Source organism: Rutidosis leptorrhynchoides, chromosome 11, assembly GCF_046630445.1.
Source record: "Rutidosis leptorrhynchoides isolate AG116_Rl617_1_P2 chromosome 11, CSIRO_AGI_Rlap_v1, whole genome shotgun sequence".
Classification (NCBI taxonomy): Eukaryota; Viridiplantae; Streptophyta; class Magnoliopsida; order Asterales; family Asteraceae; genus Rutidosis; species Rutidosis leptorrhynchoides.
This window is the reverse complement of record NC_092343.1, coordinates 233834042-233850478: the sequence shown is the minus strand read 5'-3', so window position 1 is coordinate 233850478 and position 16437 is coordinate 233834042. Positions and strand designations below refer to the sequence as shown.

Below are 16437 nucleotides of genomic sequence, written 5' to 3'. Positions count from 1 at the left end.
AGCAATTCACAAGCAACGTCCAAGGGGGAATTTGTTGATGCATTTTCTGGATGTCCGTCGCTTGGCGAATAGTTTTGGATATTGTCATATTTATGTTATACACCTAGGTTGATGTATATGCATGAAATTGGTCAGTTGTAGGAGCATATGTGACTGAAGGTCCGTTTGTACGAATGAAGCCCATTCGTGGCCTATATAAACCAGTTTATGCATATTTTAGGGTTAAGCAATTTGTGAAACCCTCTCTCTGGAGCTGCGGCTCTAGAGACGTGTAAGGGATGATTTATGCCTCAAATCACCCCTTGCCAACCACTGTTTCTCTGTTTAATCGATTGTAATCGTTCAACAATGTTTAGCTATCAATAAATCATTTGGTTAACTTTGATATGGTGTTTAATTGCTTCCGTCTTTTTATTAATCGATCTAGCTTGTATATATTGTTGTTAAAGATCCGTGCACGTGGTCAAATGTCAAATGTGTGTAATAATGACCGGACCATACAAAAGCACATAACAATTGTTGTACAAATTGTCCAGACCATAGATAGGGCAACGAATAACTGCGAGCACCATGTACATATATATCAGTTACTTCCTTTTCTTGGTATGTATGAAGTTATATATACACAACCTTTAAGATCACTTATAGCTACCATTGTTCAGCACTACTACACATAGCAGCTAATATACAAAAACTAGTGTACAACCATGAGAACTGAGTTATTGTTCAAATATATATTATTAGCCTACTAGTTGATTGCTTATGTCTATGGTTCAACAATCTCACTTTTTCTAATATTAAACCAAACTTTTATTCATTACACCTGAATTGTTGTTCTTCCTCATCATTTGTTGTTTATCTTCTAAATGTAACGTTACAAATATTTTAATCATTTAAACAAGACTATGTAATACAATAAGAAAAACTAAACAACTAAGATACATTTTTATAAGCAACAAATTTCATGAGATTGGTGGCTAAGAAAAGTAAGAAACGATCTCATGATAAAAAATCCTACAAATTAAGCAAATTAAAATGATTGGCCATAGGTGGCCGGATGATTAGAGAAATTTTTTTTTTTTTTTTGAACGACGATATCGATATCGAATGTTCTCGTTTGTCACCCACACACGCGTTAGGAGGAAATCAAATTCGCGATGATGTTGGCAGGACCATCGAAGTTTGGGAAAACCTCCTCAAAGACTTTTCCAAATCGCGTTAATGTTGCCAGTACTATTAAAGATTGGAAACTCCCCGTTTGAAGTGAGAATTGAACCCGAATTGGCAGTACGCCAAGTTGAATATCACTCAATACCACAATTAGAGAAATTACCTACATTACAAGTTTTTACCGTACATTTGTAATACCTGAAATTTTGAATAATTGATTTAATGAATAAATTAACCTATTAAATAAATTTATTACTTTATTAATTAAAAACGTTGTTCTTAGCACATACATAATATATACAACTATATATACGGTATCATAATCATAATAATCTATTAAATAATAATAGGTTTTAATAATATGTCACTTTATACTTAATCATGATAGTTTTTAAGGGCTATATTGACGCTCTGCTAATAATTCTTCCTTTTTAGGTTAACAATTATAATATGTATTTTTTTATGAATTTGACTTATCTTAAATTTTGAGTACGAAATATCTAAGTGGAGTGGAGTCCGGATACTTGAAAAATCGAGGATAAATGTTATACGCAAACTTTAGTGATATAAGTAATTGTTGAATTTTTATAGCATGAAACTTTTATATAATGTAGTAACACTTTGATTATGTTATTCTCTGGAGTCTCGTGCACTTATAAATTTGGAAAAAGATAACGATATTATGTAAGTTATGATATTTGATTTCGAGACAAAATCTTTTTAAGGAGGAAATAGTTGTAATACCCGTAATGTTAAATGTATAATCTGGAAAGTATAACAACCCAATTTTTCCGATCATTTTATACTTAACGAACGTTATTAAGATAATGAACTTGAAACTTAAGTTGTCCAAAGTAAACGTGCTCGGTTAGAAAACCAAAACTTATTTAAAAAAGAAACTAACGATATATATATATATATATATATATATATATATATATATATATATATATATATATATATATATATATATATATATATATATATATATATATATACTAGATTTTTTGAGCCCGTGCGATGCACGGTGGAAATAATATAACTGATTTTAAAAAAATCATTTTATATAATTATTATCAATCAATGATATAATTAATATTTTTTAATCAGGTTGTGATCATCTTTTAATTAGTCTAACAACTATTTTTTGTAATCTTTTTGATTTCTCTATTATTAATGAATATAGGATCTTCATTAATTGTAGCAATAATTTGTAGTTGTTTATATAAAAATTTTGATGCACAAATTTAGAAGTTATGATATGTAGTTAATAAATGATGGATGTCATAACATTTTATCATAGTTCTAATTAAAAAAAAAAAATAACATGAAACATGCATTATACTTAATAAATTTCATAAAAATGAACCATAATTCTAAATACTTAACAAAAAAAAACATTAAACGTAGTTGTAAACTCAAATCTATAAGTGTTGCAACACTTCTTTGAATACAACATTTTTCGTTTTGTTTGATATTTTATTATCCTTGTCTAGAATTAATATCTTTATTCCTTGACGATTGGTTACTCGAGAAAGTGCAACGTATAGTTGTCCATGACTAAAGACCGGTTTTGGAAGAAATAAACCGACGTGCTCAAGTGATTGTCCTTGAATTTTATTTATGGTCATTGTAAAGCACACCGACAACGGATATTGTCTTCTTTGGAATCTGAAAGGTATTCTCTTGTCCGTAGGAACGATTAGCATACGTGATATAGCTGTTATCTTGCCCACGTTGGAACCGGTTAAAATTTTGGCTTTGATCATTCTTTCACCTAATTCAATAACTTGTAACCGTATACCATTACACAAACCTCCTGCTTGATCAACATTTCGAAGTAACATAACTGGTACACCAACTTTCAGCCTTAGATTGTGCTTTGGTAATCCACCAACTTCAATACTATTTAGGAAATCAGTATTGTATAGTTCAGAATTAAAGTCAGTGTCTCTTTGTGACGCACATATACTATCTGAGCTCAGATAGGACCTTTCTTCACCCTCCAAACATTGCATCATTCTATCATTAATGATGTCCACAACTTCATGAGTTGGAGCAAGAATTGCACGTTGTTGATAATATTGTGGATTGGCAAGATTTAGAAGATATTCTGGATAAATAGTTGAGATCATAGAACCGATTGGATCAACATAATCTGTTATCAAAAGATCTTGTGGAATCTCAATATCAAAAACTCCGTCTTCTGATTCACCAACATCACCATTGCCTATATCTAGTATCCATTCAGCAAACATTCTAGTTTCGGAATCAGTTGCAGAGGCACCAATCCCACCTAATCTCATGTTAACTGTAAGTTTCAAAACAGTTACATAATCCCACAAATAGGAGGAATTGAGTGATGCAGCCACGATATCTTGTCTTGTACCCTTTTGAATAACCGGTAATATTTGTCGAAAATCACCACCAAAAACAACAATTTTTTCGCCAAATATTGTATCCATGCTATTATGATTGATTTGACGGCATATATCACGAAAAGAACGATCCAACGCTTCAACACACAGCTTGTTTACCATTGGGGCCTCATCCCAAATAATTAGTTTTGCCCTCCTAATTAGTTCAGCCAAATTGCTGTCCGACTTAATAGTACAAAAAGACTCATCTGTTGGTTGAAGTGGTATTCTAAAACGTGAATGAGCTGTCCGACCTCCAGATAACAATAAAGCTGCAATCCCATTTGTTGCAACATTTAAAACAATTTCTCCTTTACTTCGTAATGCAGCTGTTAGTGTTTTCCAGAGAAATGTTTTTCCAGTACCACCATATCCGTACAAAAAGAACGCAGCTCCAGTGCCTTCATCAACAGCCTTTGTTATCTGATCATATGCATCCTTTTGTTCTGTTGTTAACTTGGTAATGAAATCTGCATGTTCAACTTCAAGTGTACTTTTGTCGTAGGAGAGTTCATCTATAATAAGATGGTTTTCAAAAATATCCCTTGTATTATAAGATGGAAAAGGCATTGAACTAAAATTTCTCAATGAACTACTATTACGTTGAAGTAATCTTTCGATCTCTTGTAAAGTCAAATCTTTCAAAAGTTCGTTCCCAATTTTTGTTCCTGCAATAAATTACCACTCATTTTATTAGTATATTTAAGATGAAAAGTATCGAATAATATACTGTAAATATCATTACCTGGTCTGTTTGGATGAACGACATCTACCGACAAAAATTCAAATGTTTTTTCAAAAACATCTTCCGGTCGACTCATAGTGTTAGTTAACAGTAGCTGTGCAAAAAAATTTCTAACAAAATGTCCACCCTCCCCAAAAAAAGCCTCTTTAGTAGCTTCTATATACTCGTTATCATCATCCAATAAACCTAAATGGTAGCAAGCATCTTTGAAGTTATCAAATAGGACACCATTTACCGTTCGGATTTCTTCATACGAAGTTGGACCTTTAACCTTGTTTAGAAGAATTCTAAGATAGAAAAGATCACCAGCAGCTGGTGACACATGATGAATACGTCCAATTGCACCGGTTTTTCTTTTACGCAACTTCCACACCCTGTCGTCTTTGTCCCAAATGAACTTTGTCGGGAAATCAACATAAGTCAACTCACGTGCTTGTTTGCTGCACCTGTTACACTTCATCCATTCTAGAAACATTGATGTATTCACAGATGGTTTTTCTAATACTTGTTCTATTATTTCATCTTCATCAAAAATGATTTGATGTTCTCCCTCTAAATGGAAGGGTAATCTTATAACTGATGGGCGATGATGATGTATATCAAATGAGAAAATTCTCCACATTGCTTCACAAGATGAAACATATCTACAATCATAGTATTGTTTAATTTCATCAGTTTCTTGATCACAGAGATGTGCTGTAATTTTATCGTTGCCCTTGTTGATATATTTGAACAAATATCGAATTGAACCTATTTGGTTACACCACTCTACATTGAGATGTGCTTGGTACATTTTGAGTAGTTTAGGGTTATAAGCTACCACACAGCTGTTATCCAAATCGTGACCTTGTTTTCTGACCGTTCTTCCGTCATTCCTTCTTCGGTAGATTGGATAACCGTCTGCATCAGTTTTTGTGACATCTGAAAAAGGTTTTGGAAACCTTTTTGTACATTTTTTGGTTTCTGTATCAGTGCATTGGCACGATGGATTCTTGTCCCCACAAGGACCGTGCATCATTAAATCTGACACGAGTTGATACAGTTCTGGTTCGTTGACTTCGTCCGGTATTTCAGCGCATATATACTTATCTACATCTTCTGGTTGAGGCATTTTGCTTCTTTCATCAAGGAATAAGCATATATGGGCATGAGGCAATCCACGTTTTTGAAATTCCACTGTGTACACTTCTAAAAAAATAAAGAAAGAAATTATTAATTTTGAAGCATTGAATTATTGGATGATGTAAAGTATTTTGGATATATTAGTACTGTTTGACAAAGTATGTAAGCATTAAATAATAAATACAAAAATTTAACACATAATACAATTGGAAAAGTAGTTAAAAGTTAATAGGCAAACCTGCTTTCAAAGTACCAAAAATCTTTTGTTTCCTTATATCTTTCATCAGTTGGTCGAGCTTCATTTTAAACATCCTTGCACACAAACCAGGTTTGTCTTCTGCTTTAAATCCTGTCCCGTCCAATTCTCTTGTGATTTCTGGCCACTTTGGATTACATGTAAAAGTTAAGAATAAGTCGGGATAGCCAAATACACGACAAAGTGCCATAGCATCACGATAATTCTCAATCATATATCTAGCACTACCCGTGAATGAGGATGGAAGTTTTATCATATTTCCCATCATACTATTAACCACATTACCCGATAACGATACATTCATTATGTTGTTGAAAGTATCAGCTCTTAGAATTTTTTGATTCTTCCTTATGTATGATATTCTTTCAGACTCAATCATAGTGTAAGCATCTACTACGAATTGTTGATACAACTTACGGCCTAAGTGCACAGGTGTGGGTTCAGCACGTTCCTGAAGTTTATAAGCAAAAAATTCACGCATAGTAACTCTTTTTTTTTCCTTGTGGTACCAACATTGACATCGACATCACGATGAAGTATGTCTGTACGGTACCCATCTTCTGCGTAAACAAACAGAAGTGGGTATTGTAGAGCTAAATATTCAGGGTGAAGCTCAGAGATTCGTTTTAACCCTTCAACATGACTATCAATTAATATATCCCTTTCGTCAAAGGAAGATACATTGATATCACCAACAATAAGTGCCGCAACTTCATCAACCGTTGGCAGATTGTAATTACGTCCATCTTTGGTTCGTCCACCAATTAATTTAATCTTCAACTGCATATTAGGATCATCTTTAAACCTTTCACGGGCCATCCGAAAAGTCTTGACAAGAGGATTATGTTCATCGAGAACTTGCATTATTTGAACAATGAGATCCTCGTCTAGTGAATGACTTGATGACGTCGATATTGTCTTGTTTTTCCCTCTGTCATGGGTGCCAAGCATAAACAAATTAACCTGTTAATAATTTGAGTTTGTTTTTGGTATTCCTATTATTTGATTTTACAATATATGAATTAGACGAATGATACCTGATTGCTTCTTTCCTGTTATGGGCTTCATTTGAAGTATCGTATATGTATAACTGTCCGAATTTGGGCTTGTGACCAACATTTGGTAATAAACCTCCATACCGGTGAAAATTTTGACCACTAATACGAAATGTATAAGGGCCACAATTTTTATTGAATCGATTGTCCACCTTGCCACCCATGGAAGTAAACGCAAAAATCATGTTGTACTGTCTAATATTCTCAAGGAAATGTTTACTTTTTGGATGATTGTTGGTATATAGATCCCAAATTAATTTAGGAGGAGACTTGGTCCACTCTGGAAGTGCAACTTTACCTTTCTGACAACAAAGTGACTCTGCACCAGTTTGCTGTTGAGTTAGTTTCCCACGTTTAGTCTCTTTAAGCCATAATTTAGCACCGCAGGCAGAACATACATAAGTCATATCTCCGTCATCAACATAATCTGTCAATACTAACAATTAATTACTTAATCTATTAAAATATATAATAAATGAACAAATGTGGCAAAAATAAAATGAGTACCGTTTGAAATTCCCTTGAATGATGTTTTTTGAACTTCATTGGAGATCAGTTGTTCAATGTCGAAAGCAATGGGTGTAATCTTTCTCCTCCAACGTTTGTTGATAACTGATTTACGCTTTGACCGTGCATCTAAAAATAGATTATAAAAACTAATTATGAAAATTTTAATAATTAAAGGGAAATGCAAATATAAAATTGCTTGCCAATATAATTACCTTTGGATACACTTTCTTCTGTAGAACAACATTGGTCACTATTTGTAAGTGATGGATTACCTAATATAACACTTGGTGTTTTCGGTGCAGGAGTTGCAATGGTATGTGAACATTCACCCTGTTTAGATGTCGATGTTTGGAACATGTTTTCTTTAAAGAAACTTGATGTACATTGTGTTGTAGATGAATTCACAAACTTTGTTCCAATTGTGTTGGTTAAATCTGAATCCACAAATAATGATTGTTTACTTAAATTTTACACAGTCAAATAATATACATATGTAAACCCATGCTATTAGATAACTACAGTATACAAAAGCTTGGTTACCTGTTAGTATTGATCTTGAAGGAGTGCATTGTTGGCCAAATGTTGTTGTGTTTGTCTGATTTATGTGTTTCATTATAATGTTACTAACAATTCTCTTTGCAGTGGAGGAGTTTGATAAGCACGAAAAATAGAAGTGATATAACAGTTACAATTGATTCTTAAGGAACAAATGGTAAACATATGTTTTGTTAGTGTAAGTTAATAAGTCAGGAAAGCGTTACCTGAATTTGATCCATTAACATCAAACTCAAAATCCCTTGATGGTTGTTTTCTCTTGATGAAAAGTTCTTCGTTGCTACTTTCTGCTTGTTTTGATTTATTGTTACGTGAAGATGTTCTCAAAACTCTGTCCATCTGAAGTTTGTTTTTATGTAAATTTTGCTGAAATTATGATTCTTGAAGATGATGTTTTCTGATCCGTTAGTTTTAGTTGATTGATTATTTAAAATTTCAAATTTCAAAAACTTTTAAGAGTGGTTAGTGAGTAAACCCAACAGGTAAAGGCATGTTTAATTTGTTAATTGTTTTATTGGTACCATGTACTTAAACCTATTAGTAGGGTAAAGTCTAAGGTAATGATGTTTTTTTAGTCAAACTTTGCCAACTATATTATTTCCAACACACCATAGGCTTTTCAAAAAATAAAATTCATATTTTTATCATCTCATCTTTCTATTTCATTTATTGTGTACGTTTATCAAACATGTATAATATAGTTTGTTGTCAGATTTATAACATGTAAATATATTTTTCAGTTTAGGAGATGTGGGCTTAAAAGGCCAATAAGAAATCAAATCTAAACATGAAAGGTGATGTATAAGCCCATATTTTCAGCCCTATAGTTAAAATAGATTACAATAACAACAAAGGACTTAGGCTTTATTTAGTTTTTACACCTATTGATCTTTTGAAAAATATTGTTCAACACAAAATTATCTATTACAAAATTGAGTACATATAACTGTTAGTAACAATAATACTTCATATTATGTACCACTTGATTGTTTTATGGGTAAATTGTACACATTGTTGGTCATATGGTACTTAGCATGAGAAGTTTTCTAAAGTATTCATACTATTAGATATACATCCACATTGAACATTATAACAGGAATATCAGAATAGACTTCATATACACAAAGTGATATGAAGATATACAACATAATAATCAGTAATGCCCGTAATATATAACAAAAAATATGAACAATGTGGCATCAGAAGTACAAAATATGTCCATAATCTTAACACAACCTATTGATAATGAAATCGTTGAACAAAGACACCCAACTCAAAAGCCCAGAAACACGACATGCAATCTGGTGGTTGCAATTGTTGTTCCCAGCCATGTGCATCTGGCCAATAACCTTGGTGGGCTAAGTTAGGGCACCTGGTTGCCACTTCCTCAAAAGGTTGGCGGTTAAACAACCATAACCTTGAAAGCATAGCAAAAACCCGATTTCGAACAGCAACTACCAAATCAGGTAAGGGTGGGAACGCTTCAATTAGGATTTGTAAACCAACATCCCTAAACTTGATTTCATGCTTAGCAAACATTATCAAACCATAAACATAAACAGCTTCTAAAACTTTCATTTCAGTTGCCTGTTTTAATAAACGAAGCCCTAACTCAGTATAGTCATGTGAATTAAAATAACAGGTTAAACCCCTTCGATAAATCATATTAGGGTTTCCATAGAAAAAACAACGATCAAACAACATTGTTAATTTAGGGTTGCCAAAATGCACAATAGGAAACCTATCTAAGCAAAGACGTTTAAAAACTAAAGGATCAAAGGAGACCTCCGAAAAATCTCTGCAAACAGTCTTAGTTAAGAACAACTGTTGACAAGAATCTCGCCCAACTCGAGACAATATTTCTGCTAGCATGTCCTGGGGAAGAGCTTCAACAATGCTATATTGAGTTGCCGCCATTTTTTTGTATGTTTTTTAAAGAAAAGGAAGATGGAGTTTTTTGCAATATTTGTTTTTGGGTAACTGCAAGAAATGTGTTGAGAAGAAGGTGAAAGATCAAAAAAATCTGTGCTAAAAAATGGTGACTGACAACTTTCTTTGGAAAGTTGATTTTAGGTGCTATGAATCGACATGAGAGGAACCAAGGTCTAATCATCATTAATTGTATAGGTTAGCACGTGGCTTGGTGCATGGATCAAACTTTTTTTAATTATTTTAATTTTGATAAAAATGGTAAGCAATCTTGTTCTTTAAAAATATGTAAACGCATTTGAGGTATTTTCGTTTTTGTATTGGAAGTGTTTATCAATTATATGTTAAGGATTGATTATGACAAACTGTTAGACCACTTAGTATGCATATAAAACATTATACATAAAATCTACTTATGATTAAATATTTGGATACCATGTAATTGTATGTTTAACAACTAATAAGTAAACATGATTATGTGATATAATCATAAAGTATAAAAGGTAACAACTATTCCAACATTTAAAACTTATGACTATAGGAAGCATGAACAAAAACATATTATGTTTAGAATTCACATTTCATAAGAATTTTATTGTTGGTTAAGTTAAAACGTTCTAATAAAATATTCTGTTTTGTAACAGATCATTGGAATACACATAAAAGGATTATGTTGGAACGAAGGCATGAAACATTGTTTTGAATATGATGGGCGACCTAAAAGGGTTTAAACTAATGGCCACCATCATCAAATAGTAACAAAATCAAAACAATTGTATCGTTTACATGTCGTTGGTGATTCGGGGAACCCAAAAAATATTCAAATTTAACAATCTGCGACAGATTCTATTCAAAACGATCGGACCATTTTACCTTGGTAGTCGAAGACTTCACAGATCCGGGAGTCGTTAAAAGTTCTTGTTTGATTTTTTTCAATGGCGGGCTAAAACCAATATCGTCACTGAGATCGATGGACCGACAACCACTCGCATCATCATTAGAAGCAAACTGCAATGATAATCTTAATTAGTTTAATTTTGTCAATCAATAATGAAGGTAATATAGAAGAAGAAATCATACATTAACTGAATAAGTCAGCAGATCAGATGATGGTTCGCCCTCAACATCTTCACATTGAAATGGATGATCAACCTAAGTCGTATTAACGTTAGATCATAATAAATAGAAATCAATGTTAAAGTATAAAATGTTACCTTGAAGGTTTCAAAGATTTGTAAATACTCAGGGTTGTCGGTAGCATCTTTAACAGTGTAATTGCGAATACCCCGTTCGTTGTTGAAATTAGTGACCTCTATCTTAAAAAGAAGGGTCTTCTCCAACAAAGCTTCCAAGTCTTCCGGATAATCATCATCTTCAAACATCTCCTTCATTAACTGATATGCTGTTTTGGTAACAAACTTCTTGACAACCGTTTCAAAAACTGTAAAAGATGCTGTGCCAGTTGGATTTTCCACACGGATTGGCACTTTAAACCTATTATGTATAAAAACATTTATACAATTAAAGATTGACTATAACATAAATGAACATGTTTAAGTAGTTATTGGCAACTCACCTAATTACCGGATCCGGCTTATCTCTACACGCATAACACTTTCGCTCCAAAGCTAATAGCTGATCAATGTCCAAAGTAAGATCATAGTTGGGGGTAACAGGCTTTGCACTCTTATTACATTTCTTGCAGGCAATGTAGTACCAAAGATCGTCTGGAAGTATGGTGTTGATTGTGGCTACAACAATGAAGATACCTTTCTGAAAGTATTTGATATACACAGTATAACATTGGTATTAGATGTGCACTAAAATAGGGTGAACTTCACAAGTATACAACAACTCAATTAAATTATGCAGGTTAACTGCAGTATAATATGTGTATCATAAAAGAAACTGTAATTGGAAGAAAATTATCATTATATATGGGATTAATATGATAGAATAAAAATCAGATAAATGGTTATATTTTTTGTCAAGGTTAAATTATTACCAATGTAGGGTTCAACTGATTTAAACCAAGATGCTTTGCATCTTTAAACCAAGCTTTCGGATTACGATCACGAGGTGGGATCACTGACAAAGAAGGAGCTAAGGAACCAATTGAATTGTCACCAGAATGGATTTCATTGAGGCTATGAAATAGAAAATATAAGGAAGTTAGTTTGTTAGAGTAAAGTACATTAAAACAACTATAAATAAAATCAATGTTGTATTTATGTAACAAACATAGCACCTCATTAAATGATTAACTTCATTAACTAACATGTAGTTAATGTAGTGATACATTGATCCACGATGGTTGTCATTTATTAGCCAATGATTGTTTTTTATATAGGTATTTATTAAATGAGATAATCAATGTACCGTTGTCGGAAATCAACAATCTGCGGATGGTTTTTGTCAAAGACTACATTAGTGTAATTCCAGTCGGTGGACACGGCCAGCTTCCCTGCAGCGTTAATTTAAACAAAAGAGAATGGACAAAACACATTAAAGTAACACAAAGATCATAACGACACAAATACAAAATATTATTGTGAAGGTTTGTTGAATGAAAAAGCACAAACTGTTATGAGGCTTGGTGACTCCAAACTGAATGATCAAGATCACAGAAGAATCATCAGACACATATTTGATATGGTTGTCGAAATCAATGGCGAATTTACCCCACAGAGTTGCATCAACTTCCAAAGAACTATTAATCAGTGAAATATAAATCTTATATAAATACAAGCACAAAAAACGTACATAAGTATAATATTAAGATAAACTGAAATTAAAGACATACTTTCAATTAGAAGTTATAGGTGTAAAAATATTACTCTAAATTGATCAGTTGCAGATTAATGTACTTGTTCTTTAGTTCACCGGTGTTTTTGAAATCCTGTATTGGACCATAGAACGATACACGACCAATAACATCTGCACATAAACGAAAATAGCTCAGCAATTGTTGATTAAAAAAATTATGTGGCTTAACTCAATATATAGGTCGACACTAAAAAAAGGTTTATCATAAACAATAAATGACCTGCAGAAACTCCAACTGCAATCTCGCTCTCTATCAAAACATCGAAAGGAATGAACGTGAATCCATTATTCCCAGTCCATTCGTTAGGTGGTATTTCAACAACAGAGGTTTTTTAGTAAACATGAGCTTGTAATCATGTTTCACATGTTTGGACCGATAACAAAGGGGACTATCAATTACAACAGCGTAGGTAATACAATAAGTGCCCCATTCTTTGATGAGAACATCAAACTTGTCCTTCAGGTTGTTACGGATGTTTACTACAATTTTATGGCCCTGATATATGAAGAAAGTAAATGTAACAAACATATATATGAAAATATACTTAGAACAAACAAAAACATATACTTTAGACTAAACAAAGTAAAAGAACACAAACCATATCATCACACACAATGAGCTCAAGAGTGGGCTTGCCTTCGTCAAATCCGTGACCAAGCTTTTGAACAACTCGAACGACTTTAACTTTGAGATTAAAATTCACTTGTCGTCTGTCAATAGCTGCTACAGAAATGTTCTTGATTGATCGAGACATGACATAAACTAAAATGAAAGGAAATATAAGTTGAGAAAATAAATTATCACTACATAACAGAAATTCAATTTTCATATAAATGTATTTTCAAGAATTCTCATCCTGTTGACCGTATCAATGTATCACTACATCTGTATAACTACATATAAATCTTATTACAGAACACAATTTATCAAAACTACATATGAATGTGTAACCACATAGAATGTGAGAACACAAATCAGTTGTGTGTAAAGATTTACTAAAAATCTATATTAAGTAGATATATAAATAAATGTTCACAGCACAAATTATCATAACAATATATATTGATCTGTAACTACATATAAGTTGAGAAAACAAATTATAATTAATTGACGAAAAATTAAGAAACTGATTACGAAAGAAAATAAAGTAATACCTGGAAGAAGAAGGTGGAAGGATGTGTAGAGAGGTTTAGTCCGGTTATGGATTGTGGGAGAAGGAAGTGAAAAAAAATGGAAATATTGGAAATGGTGAAGATAATTGAGTGTTTTGCCTTGGAAAGTGTAAAAATTTGATTTTTTTTGGGTACCAAATGCAAAAATCCGAATTTTGAATTTGGTTTGTGTATGTATATGTTTTTATGTATATGTATAATTTTAATGTGAGTATAGTTGTATGGGGTGGGGCTCAAATGCGTGAGGTTGCGACACGTCATCATATTCTTATAGATTTATATGTAGTTAATAGATATATATATATATATATATATATATATATATATATATATATATATATATATATATATATATATATATATATATATATATATATATATATATATATATATATATAGTGGTAGGATCAAGAGGGAAGTAACCATTCGGGGGGAAGTGGGAGGAAACAAATTTTTTTTTTTGTTTTTTTAAAAAACTTTGTTCACGAACATTATAGATGAGATGAAAATATGAACATTTAGTAGAGACACTTTGTGATAAATGTTTTTATTTTGGCGGGAAAACGCTCGAAGAAGTAATATATAACAATTATCGTGTTTTTCGAACGTATGTTGAGGTTTTAGCTATTGGGGTTTAGATATTAGGGTTTAAATATTAGGGTTTATAGGGTTTAGATATTAGGGTTTAGAAATTTAGGGTTTAGGGTTCAGATTTAGGGTCTAGATTTAGGATTTAGATTGAGTTTTTAACACGAACGGTTTAGTGTTTTAGGGTTTAGGGTTTAGGGTTTGGTGTTTTGGGTTTATTCCATAAACCCAAAACACTAAACCCTAAACCCTAAACCCTAAACCCTAAACCCTAAACCCTAAACCCTAAAACTCTAAATCGGGCTAAATTTTACTTCACAAAACATGAAGAAAAAAAAAACGTTCATATTCTTCACGAACAATATTATCTTGAATGTTATTTTTGTCGATCGTTTTCTCACCTAAATAATAACATTCATCACGAAGTATCTCTTCTAAATGTTCATATTTTCTTGTGATCTTGATGCCGGAAATTTTTTTTCAAAAAAAATGATTTTTTTTTTTGCTTCCCCCCGCTTCCCCCCGAATGGTTACTTCCCCATTGATCCTGCCCCTATATATATATATATATATATATATATATATATATATATATATATATATATATATATATATATATATATATATATATATATATATATATATATATATATATATATATATATATATATATATATAACCGAAAAAAATATAAGTAAATTTATATTAAATAATAAATCGATTAAAAAAAAGAAATATAATAAAAAGTTATCTAAATTAATTAAAGGGATAAAAGTTAGAAGTCCTGATACACTCAAACTCCTAAACTCTATCCTAAAGAATCCTAATATTCTATAACCTTCTAAAAGATAACTCTTAAAGGATTAGAAATCCTAACTCTTTTCTAATTGCTCACCTATATAAACCAATGATCCTAGCTCATAATTCATTCATAAAAATCACAAACATTCTCCCTATTCTCTCTTGTAGAAATCGGCAATCACCACCACCAAACAACCCCATCGTCGACCACCAAAACAACCACCATCACCGCCTCCCTGCTGCTGTCTTTTGCAGCCCTAAATCGGCACATCCACCACCCTTTTTAAGCTGCGTTTGCAGCTGAAAATACCTCCAAAACAACCCATATTCGGCCCTGCTGCTAGTCCTGTTTTTTGGTTCAAACCGCCACTCATAACCACCACAAATGAACATTGTTTTGTTGTTTTTAGTACCTGCTTTGTTGCCGAAACTGTTGCTGCTGATCGGCCACTTTATCACCTTCAAATCCTCACTTTTTCCTTGCTGAAACACTCCCAAGGTACACTATAAACTTAAGATTTAATTATACACTTTATATATACGCAATCCTAAATTTTTATGGTACATATATGTTGTTAATGCATGAATAAAGTTGATAAACACTTGAATATGGTTGAATACATATAAACATGAACTTGATTAAAAGCTTGAAAGAATTGATAAACAATAATATTATATATGTATGTATATATATCGCGTATGTGTGTATGTGTATATGTTACGCATGCATGCATGTATATATATATATATATATATATATATATATATATATATATATATATATATATATATATATATATATAATATGTATGCATGGTTTCATAATAAGCTTGATAATAAATTAATACTTTTATTTTAATGATTTACATGATAAGATTATTAAATAAATTTGATAATACAAAACAATAAAATTATATATATATATATATATATATATATATATATATATATATATATATATATATATATATATATATATATATATATATATATATATATGTATGTATGTATCGTGTGTATATATATATATATATATAAGTACTTTAATATAAATGTGATAAAAGATAAGGGATAAGGTTCACTATCTAATAATATTATATATAAGTATCTAAACTATTATTGTTAATACGAATACTTATAAGTAACACGATAAATACGATCTTAAAAAAATAAGTATAATATAATATTATTACAGATAATGATAAAAGGTTATTAGATAAAATCTTATCTAACTATAATATAATATTATATTATAAGATATGTAAAATACATTTACATTATACCTATTAT

General features: G+C 31.5%; 3 protein-coding genes across 3 annotated transcripts; all 3 read right to left on the bottom strand.

Moving 5' to 3' along the window:
• Positions 1-2594: 2594 nt before the first annotated feature.
• On the bottom strand, positions 2595-8169 carry LOC139875449 (uncharacterized). The gene is made up of 8 exons (XM_071862784.1): positions 8037-8169; positions 7488-7709; positions 7273-7401; positions 6748-7192; positions 6224-6641; positions 5693-6161; positions 4333-5520; positions 2595-4255 (listed from the first exon to the last, which is right to left on the bottom strand). The coding sequence occupies exons 1-8, from the start codon at positions 8167-8169 to the stop codon at positions 2595-2597; spliced, it is 4665 nt and encodes a 1554-aa protein (XP_071718885.1).
• An 897-nt stretch (positions 8170-9066) lies between these two features.
• On the bottom strand, positions 9067-9747 carry LOC139875448 (F-box protein At2g35280-like). Its single transcript, XM_071862783.1, has one exon. It carries the CDS (start codon positions 9745-9747, stop codon positions 9067-9069), a length of 681 nt encoding a protein of 226 aa, XP_071718884.1.
• An 858-nt stretch (positions 9748-10605) lies between these two features.
• On the bottom strand, positions 10606-13340 carry LOC139875447 (replication protein A 70 kDa DNA-binding subunit B-like). The gene is made up of 10 exons (XM_071862782.1): positions 13185-13340; positions 13003-13081; positions 12627-12696; positions 12342-12469; positions 12139-12223; positions 11765-11906; positions 11336-11532; positions 10974-11253; positions 10840-10911; positions 10606-10767 (listed from the first exon to the last, which is right to left on the bottom strand). Exons 1-10 carry the CDS (start codon positions 13338-13340, stop codon positions 10606-10608), a joined length of 1371 nt encoding a protein of 456 aa, XP_071718883.1.
• Between the last annotated feature and the right edge of the window lie 3097 nt (positions 13341-16437).

Excerpts from the sequence above, each read along its gene's own strand:
- LOC139875449 (XM_071862784.1), bottom strand. The coding sequence starts at position 8,169 with ATGGACAGAGTTTTGAGAACATCTTCACGTAACAATAAATCAAAACAA. Across the intron at positions 6,162-6,223 it reads ATCGTGATGTCGATGTCAAT|GAACGTGCTGAACCCACACC; the intron begins GTTGGTACCACA and ends TATAAACTTCAG. Across the intron at positions 5,521-5,692 it reads TTTTGGTACTTTGAAAGCAG|AAGTGTACACAGTGGAATTT; the intron begins GTTTGCCTATTA and ends TTATTTTTTTAG.
- LOC139875448 (XM_071862783.1), bottom strand. The coding sequence starts at position 9,747 with ATGGCGGCAACTCAATATAGCATTGTTGAAGCTCTTCCCCAGGACATG.
- LOC139875447 (XM_071862782.1), bottom strand. The coding sequence starts at position 13,340 with ATGTCTCGATCAATCAAGAACATTTCTGTAGCAGCTATTGACAGACGA. Across the intron at positions 13,082-13,184 it reads TCATTGTGTGTGATGATATG|GGCCATAAAATTGTAGTAAA; the intron begins GTTTGTGTTCTT and ends TTCATATATCAG. Across the intron at positions 11,907-12,138 it reads ATTGTTGATTTCCGACAACG|CCTCAATGAAATCCATTCTG; the intron begins GTACATTGATTA and ends TCTATTTCATAG.